Here is a 9,233-nt window from a genome sequence, read left to right as displayed (position 1 = left end):
TATATATATATGGTTTCCATGAGTTGTAGTCAACTTCCTAGTAACTGTTTCGATTTGACCTTGGGTTACATATTACCTTTAGGCAGTCTGAAAGGAGTGTATAGTTTGGCTGCTTGGCAGCACCATGGTAGATGGAAAAGAGATTGAGGTTGTTAACAATTATAGCTTGCTTGGCTCCACAATCAACACTCTTGGCACCAGTAGTCAGGAAATCAAAAGAAAAATTTCACTGGGAACATCTGCTATCAGGGACCTCTACAGAGTACTGAGAAGCAATGATGTCAGTCTAGAGACTAAGGTGTACCTGATGCAGGCCATGGTCTTCCCAATTATGTGCTATGCATCAGAGAGGTGGTCAATGACTAGGGACGACAGAAGGAGAATTGATGCCTTTGAGCTGTGGTGCTGGAGAAGAGTACTGAATATACCATGGACTGCCAAGTAGTTAAATAGGTCTGTGTTGCAAAGGGTGAAACCAAGTTTCTTTTTTGGAAGCCAAGATTTTGAAACTCTGTCTCACATAGTTTGGGAATATCGCCAGGAGGGACAGGTTCTTGAAGAGGGACATCATTCTTGGGAGAATGGAGGGACAGTGCAGGAGAAGAAGATCCTGGAGAAGATGGATTGATACATTAACAGTGGCAATGGGGATAGGTGTCAGGACAGGGCAAACTTCAGAGCTGTTGTACATAGAGTCATTATGACAACTCAAGAGCATATAGCAACAAATGTGGTCACTGTTGCTGTTAGGTGCTGTTGACTATGACTCATAGTGATCTTATGAACAATAAGTCTCAACCCTCCCTTATCTTGTACCATCGTGACCATATCTGATGTATTCAAGCCCACCTTTATAGTCATTGTGTCAATATGGTGGGGGTTGATGTTGCTGTGTGCCTTCGAGATGGATCCAACCCACCCTCCAGTGGAATTTCAGAGGCATTACATTTCAGGGGAAGAGACTGTCCATGATTCTCCCACAGATCAGCTGCTGGATTCAAACCAAGTGCCTTTCCAAATGAAAAATAAATTCATCTGAAGATACAAGTGTAAAAGAAGTTGGAGAATCTTTTTTTATTTATGCATTCAGATGTCATTTATTTTTCACTAAGTGGTTTTATTTTTTTGTTCATTGCTTTATCTGCCAAGAAATCATGTTAGACAAAAATTGAACATCTCATCTTTACCTCACAAATTGAGGTTAATTTTGACAAATATTTCTATGTCACTCTTGTTTCAAAAATGTTCTAACTGACGCAAGAGTATAAAAATGCAATACTTTCTTATCAATTGTTTTCCCATTTCAAGTTTAATGTCTTTATTTCATATTCTACTGGTTAACATAACAATAGAAATCTGTCTGAAAGGGATTGATAAAATACTTAAATAATATTTCCTTCTTCCAGTGAAGCTGAAAATTGGAAATTTATAAATATTGAAAATTAAAAAGAATAGACACAAACATGTTAAGATGGAAACCTACATGAACATCAATCAACAGCTTCTGATCAATAGTAGAATAAGGGGGTGATGATTGGGACCTCCTCCTGGTCACAGGGCTTTCCTCCTCAGAAGACGAGTCTGGAGAATGCCAAAAAGACATTAGCAACATTGATGTGTACAAATAACTGTCTTCATTGTACAGTTTAACACTGTTATTTTTTAAAATATAATATTAGAATTAAATTCAGAAGAATCAGCTGAAACTTTCTTCTTTTCAAAACTTTTTATTGGTTTACATATAGTCATTCATATATATTGTTTTGTACATGTACTTTGTGTGTTTTCCCCTTCTTTTTAAAAATTCATTCATTGTTACTCATTTTCCTTCCACTGTCCACTTTGCACAAGACCATAATTTCCAATTTTAGGAGCAGGTTCAAGTCTATTTCTTCTGTAGACCCACATGGCTATTTTACTTTCAATATCAAGCTTTAGTGCTAAATATTTTTCTCTAATTTGTGTGAGGAATGGAAGTAAATAAAGATAATAGATTGACATCATACATATCCATTAAGCAAAACCAAAAAATGTATCAAGAATAGGAAGGATTGGGTGATATGACTAGCTACATAATAACCAGTAATTGTTGTTGATTGCCTATGACTCATAGCGACCCTATGAAAAAAATACCTGAAGCCCCTCTATAACTATCAACATCTATCAAAGTTCATAGAGTTCCTAGAGGCATGTTATTTAGGAAGTGGATGCCACTCCTGCTTCCAAAATAAGCTGTAGAGAAAGTATAAAACAATGTGTTGGAAGGCATTAGCTAAAAATCTCAAGAGAAGAGCTGATTCTACAACAATTAATGCCTCAATAATATATCCTCAAATATTTCAGTATACTTAAGGTATCCACAACTGAAAAGAGATAAAGCTTAAACCTTTTTATAAATCTGTTACATTTTCTGTAACATCATGGTACAAGAAATATTTCTGTAGTAGAGGAAATTATCTTTTTCTAAATTGTCCATTCCAGTAGCCACTAGGAATATGTAGATGGTGAACAATTTAAAAGAGGCCGGTGTAACAGAGGAATTTAATTTTAATTTCATTGTGTTTAGATTTCTCAATTCTATAGTGTGGAGAGTTGCATTTATAATACAAAGTTTGACTATAAGAGTTGTGGTATGGTAAATAATATCTGTGGATAAAATAATATTGTCCCCTTTTTATTTGCAGCAGTGATATATACAGGCGAGGGAAAGACTCTAGAAAGCATGGATTTGCAAACCCTGCTATATTTTGTGCCCCCATATTCTGGCCCAGTCACACTTCCGCCTTTAAAATTTTTCTGCTGCAAGCATTTTCTCCCAAGTCTCTTGGGGTAGTATTAGACCAAAGGAAAATTTGGGTGATTGTTTGAGATTCTGCAACAAATTTGTAGCAAGGTTTTCTTATTTTCTGCATGATGAAGCATGATTGATGCTCATGGAACTTCCAGTGATCTATATACCACACATATACTAATAGAATTTTAGAGCTAGAGAGAACACTAGCTATCATCCATACAGATATTGTACTCAACTCTCTCTCTCACTCCTGATAATGACTGCTTTGGGTATGAACATAAAATTTATTTATTTCAAAAGGAAAACCTCAATACACATGAACACACATGAATAAACTTGGAATTTTTAATTGCTCGAGTAGTATTATTAAAGTTAACCCTATCAAACTAGAAAGAAAAGAGTTGGGATATAGGAAGAGGAGAATGGAAAGCCATTTCACACATTTATTTTCACAACATCATATTTATGAATGAGGTGATAATACTATTAAAAAAATTCTGTCACTATTGTCTCTTACACAGTAACTGGGGTGATGAGGATAGGTGTGTCAGAGAGTGAGATTGACTTGAGATAGAACAGTGTTGAGGGCTATTATGCATAGGGTCATTATGAATTGTGGCGGACTTGATGGCACATGGAAACAACAACTTTGTCTCTTAAAAATAAGATCTAAGAACCTTCTAAGTTCAGGTCTTAGAATATTTTATTTTAATAAAGTGAATTATACTTATTTATTATTTTTCAAAATTAACATTTAATAATATCTGTGTGCTACATTTTTATAGATGACTCAAGCACTCTATCAGGTAGCCTTAACTCATCTAGATTATTTAACTGGGTAATGTTAGATTTCATGATAGACAGTCTAAGCTTATGCTTTATTTATCATAATAGTCACAAATTTATAAATAATTTAAATGCTCTAGAAAGTACATCAATTTAAAGCGTTTGTTTGAAATTTATACTGAGAACTCTGGTCCCAATGCTGGTGGCATCCACCCAGAACTCCAGTCCCAATGCCACTGGCCTGAGCCTGGTACTCTGGTTCCAATGCTTTCGGCCTACACCAGGAAATCTGGTCCTGATGCTGACACCTGTGCCAGGAGCTGACACACATTTTGAGCACTGCTGGAACTTGAGTGAGGTACTTTGTGTGTGTGTGTGTGTGTGTGTGTGTGTGTGTGTGTGTGTGTTACAGCTGTTTGGATGGATCATGTGGAACCCCTTAAGCTCGATCAGAAGGGAGCAAGACAGTTGCTGCTCAGTCTTGAACGGAAAACCAAGGCTTCCTGGTTTTCCAATCAGCTCTCTGTGCTCCAACTTGTGTGTCCTCATATCCACTCCATCAACTGCATTTAGTGCGGAGCATCTTGGGTTACCCTAGCTGTGGCAGTTTTTTGGCAGAGGAGCCTGCTTTCATAGGCCCTTTCTCCATCCAACTGAAGCAGATCTTCCCTTGTGTCAGAAGGCAGACAGAATCCCAGGAAAGGTAGCTATCCCACCCACTTCTGGACCAGTGACTTCAGATCAAGAATCTGCTATCACCTCAGACATGAAAAACCTCTACCACAGCAATATCATGTAGGAAGCAGGCTACATCTCAAGCTCTTCAGAAACAATAAAAAAATGTCACCCCCTAAAAAAAGTGACACAGTATCAATAGATTTCCTGAAGCCATAAAGTCTGGTGAAACTTTCTGACACAGAATATAAAAGAACAATGATTGAATATTTTCCATGGGTGAAAGACAAACTTGAAGAATTACAGGACACTGTAAGTTAAAACCAGGAAGAGCTTAAAAAAAAATCCAAAACAATGCAGAGAAAACAAATGAGGCATTAGAGGCTCTGGGAAAATAAGAAACCACAATCCAAAATGTGAGAACCAATGTTTCAGATGCTGTCAAAATGATGGAGGGACTCATGAACAGGGTTGGAGAGATGGAACATAGAACCAGTGAAATATAAGATATAATTGTTACCTCTGATCTGCTAGAACAAAAAGCAGAATCAAAAAGAAAGGAAAAAGAAGAAAAGTTAAGAATAATGTGGGACACCATCAAGAGAAATAACATGCACATCATCGGAATCTCAGAACAGGAAGAAACAAGAAGAGGCAGAGAAAAAAATGTGGAAGAATTACTAGAAGAAAATTTCCCAGGCATAATGAAGAATGAGAGACTATATACAAGAACCTGAGAGAGCACCATACAGAATAGACTACAGAAGAAAAACACCAAGACATAACAGTCAAATTTACCAGAACCAAAGATAAGGAGAGTACTGATTTCTCAGCAGAAACCATCCAAGCAAGAAAATGGAATGACATATATCAGACACTCAAAGAACACAATTGTTAACCAAGAATACTGTACCCAGCAAAATTGTCCATCAAATATGAAGGAGAGATCAAGATATACTCAGAAAAACAGAACCTAAGAGAGCTTTCAAAAACAAGACCAGCATTGTTGGAAACACTGAGAGATGTCCTTCTTACATAGAAGCCACAGAAAGCAGTATGGACCAAAGTAACTAGTAACAACAACAAAAGGAACTCAACAAAATTTTAATAATGAAAACTTCCCTCTAAAAAATCACACTGAATGCAAATGGTTTAAATGTAACATAGAAGAGAGAGACAGTAGCAAATTGGATCAAAACCCTCAAAATATATAAAAATGTTGTCTACAAGAGACACACCTGAAAAATGAAGATAAAGAAAGACTAAAAATAAAAGAGTGGGGAAAAATATACTAAGAAAATGGCAACCAGAAAAGAGCAGGAGTAGCAATATTAATCTTGGATAAAATAGATTTCATTGCAAAAACTATCATAAAGTACAGGTCAAAAGAACAAGAAGACATAACAGCAATAAATATCTATGCACCAAACGTAAGACCTGCAAAATACATAAAACTAATATTTTTTAAAAACCTGAAAAAGTAAACAGACAACACTATAACAATAATAAATATCTAAGGACCAAGTGAAAGACCTGCAAAATATATTAAACTAATATTAAAAAAACTATAAAAGGAAATAGACAGAATTACTATAGTAGTTAGAAACTTCAATATGCCACTCTTAAGACAAGATAGAACTTCCTGAAAGAAACTCAACAAAGACACTGACGATTTCAACCACACAATAAACAAACTTGATCTCCTAGATATTTATAGGCTAATGTAACCCAAAAATGCACAGTATATCTTCTTCTCCAATGTGCATTCTCTAGAATAGATCATATTTTAGGACACAAAGCAAGCATCAATAACTTACAAAACAAAGAAATAATACAAAGCATCTTCCCAAACCACAATGCTTAAAAATGAGAAATTAATAACAAGAGGATAAAGAAGAAAAAAACCCTCTATATATTTGGAAGATGAACAACACGTAACTTGAACACGACTGGATACTAGAAGAAATACAAACACAAAATCAAAAAGTTTCTTGAAACAAATGACAATGAAAACATACCAAAACCTCTGGGAAACAGCCAAAGCAGTAATCAGAGGTCAAATTATAGCAATAATCAAATACATTAAGACAGGATAAAATGTCCATTGACTCTCTAACTCAACATCTTCAGCAAATTGAAAAAGAATAGCAAGAAAATCAGAAACCCTCCCCCCCAAAAAAACCCCCAAGAAATTATAAAAATAAGGGCAGAAATAAATGCGATAGAAAACAGAAAAATAATTGAAACCATCAACAAAGCCAGGAGTTGGTTCTTTGAAAAGGTCACTAAAACCAACAAACCACTAGAAAATCTAACAAAAGAAGGGAAAGACACAAAAAACCCAAATAATAGATGAAACAGGCAATGCCACATTGTAACCAACAGAAATGAAAAGGAAAAAAATGGAATACTATAAAAAACTATACTCAAGCCAGAACCCAGCGCTACCTGAAACCAGCATTGCCAGAACCCAGGGTTGCCGGAACCCAGAGCAGCCAGAGAGCTGGAATTTGAACCACACACAGAACAGCTGAGTTCCAGCCAAAAGACTGGAACCCACCCACCAAGAGCAAGTAGGGAGCAACCACCCGCATGGTCCAAAATAAATAGCAACAACACCAAAAAGAACTCAACACAATGATAGCAATAAAACCTTGCCTCTCATTTATCATACTGACTGTGAATGGTTTAAATGCACCACTGAAGAGGAAACGAGTAGCAGATTGCAAAAAATCCCCAAATCCATCAATATACTTGTCTACAAGAAACAAACCTGAAAAGTGAAGTTAAAAAAAGACTAAAAGTAAAAGGGTGGGGGAAAATATACCAAGAAATGGCAAAAAAAAAACCCCAACCCAACCAACAGGAGTAGCAATATTAACCTCTGATGAAATAAATGTCAAGGTACAAACCATCACAAAGGACAAGCAAGCTCACTACATAATGCTGAAAGGGTGACTAGAACAAAAGGACATAACAATAATAAATATCTATGGACCAAATGAAAGACCTGCAAAATATATAAAACTAATACTAAAAAACTCTAAAAGGAAATATACAGCATTACTATAATAGTTAGAGACTTCAATATGCCACTCTCAAGACAAGATAGAACTTCTTGAAAGAAACTCAAAAGAGACACTGAAGAATTAAACCACACAATAAAACAACTTGACCTCATAGATATTTGTAGGCTAGTGTACCCCAAAAAAGCAGAGTATACCATCTTCTCTAATGTGCATGGAACATTTTCCAGAATAAATCACATCCCAGGTCACAAGGCAAGCATCAATAAATTAAAAAACAGAAATAATCTTTTCAGACCATAATGCTACAAAATTAGAAATTAGTAATAAGAAGATAAAGGAGGGAAAAAAATACATTAGGAAGCTGAACAACACCTTGTTGAACATGACTGGGTACTAGAAGAAATAAAAAATAAAATAAAAAAGTTTCTTGAAACAAATGACAATGAAAACACCACTTACCAAAACCCCTGGGAAACAGCCAAAGCAGTAATCAGAAGTCAATTTATAGCAATAAGCAAACACATCAAAAGGCAGAAAAAACTGACAATTGGGTCACATCTCCAGCAAATTGAAAAAGAAAAGCATGAAAACATGACACCCTCTAAAAAACTGAAATTATAAAAATTAGAGCAGAAATAAATGAAATAGAAAACAAAAAAACAATTGAAACTATCAACAAAACTAGGAGTTGGTTCTTTGAAAAGGTCAATAAAATTGACAAACCACTAGCAAAACTCACAAATGAAAAGAAGGAGAAGACACAAATAATTCGAATAAGAGATGAATCAGACAACAACTAAAATAAAAAAAGCTAACATTGAAGTATTATGAAAAATGATATTCAAACAAATATGAAAATCTAGAGGAAAAGGACAAATACTTAGAAATGCACAACCTACCTAAACTGACACAAACCGAAATTGAACATCTCAACTGACCCATTACAAAAGAAGAAATTTAAAAGGTAATACAACAACTTCCAACCAAAAAAAGGCTTATACCAGATGGTTTTACAAGTAAATTTTATCAAACATTCAGAGAAGAACTGTCACGAATTCTACATACATTATTTCAGAAAATAGAAAAAGATGGAATTCTCCCTGACTCATTCTATGAAGCAAACATATCCATGATACCAAAGTCAGGAAGGACACCACCAAAATAGAAAACTATAGGCCAATATCACTCATGAACATGGATGCAAAAATCCTGACTAAAATACCAGCCAATAGAATTCAACTATACATCAAAGAAATAATTCACCATGACCAAGTGGGATTTATAACAAGTATTCAAGGATGGTTCGACATAAGGACAACAAATAATGTAATTCATCAAATTAACAAAACAAAGAACAAGAACCACATGATCCTATCAATTGATGCAGAAAAGGCCTTTGACAAAATCCAACACACTTTCCTGATTAAAACACTCAACAAAATAGGATTAGAGGGGAATTTCTTCAAGATAGTAAAAAGTATTCATGCAAACCCGAGAGCCAACATTGTTCTTAATGGAAAGAGGTTAAAGTCATTCCCTTTAAGAACAGGAACAAGGAAAGGATGTCCACTATCACCTCTCTTATTCAATATTGTATTGGAAGTCTTAGCGATAGCAATAAGAAAAGAGAAGGGAATAAAAGGTATCCAAATTGGGAAAGAGGAGGCAAAATTATCTCTCTATGCAGATGATATGATCGTACACTTAGAAAACCCTAAAGACTCAGCAAGAAAACTATTGGACACAGTGGTCCAATTAAGCAAAGTAGCAGGATACAAGAACAACAAAGAAAAATCAGTTGGATTTCTCTATAGAGACAAAGATAATACAGAGCTGGAACTAAGAAAAACAATACCCTTCACAATAGCTAATCACAAGATTAAATACTTGGGAGTAAATCTAACCAGAAGCACAAAGGATCTGTTCAAAGAAAATTATAAAACATTACT

The 9,233-nt window shown here is 35.2% G+C and overlaps 1 protein-coding gene across 1 annotated transcript in view; it reads right to left on the bottom strand.

The window, feature by feature from the left end:
• The window catches only part of LOC102851004 (nik-related protein kinase-like), a 288,384-nt gene that overhangs the window by 67,217 nt on the left and 211,934 nt on the right, over positions 1-9,233 (bottom strand). The window contains 1 exon segment of the mRNA XM_006889937.1: positions 1,484-1,581. Coding sequence (XP_006889999.1) covers positions 1,484-1,581 — 98 coding nt within the window.

Source organism: Elephantulus edwardii, unplaced genomic scaffold (assembly GCF_000299155.1).
Source record: "Elephantulus edwardii isolate Elephantulus edwardi_28Jun2011 unplaced genomic scaffold, EleEdw1.0 scaffold00083, whole genome shotgun sequence".
Lineage (NCBI taxonomy): Eukaryota > Metazoa > Chordata > Mammalia > Macroscelidea > Macroscelididae > Elephantulus > Elephantulus edwardii.
The sequence above is the reverse complement of the archived record's forward strand: the minus strand, read 5'-3'. Positions and strand labels throughout refer to the sequence as shown.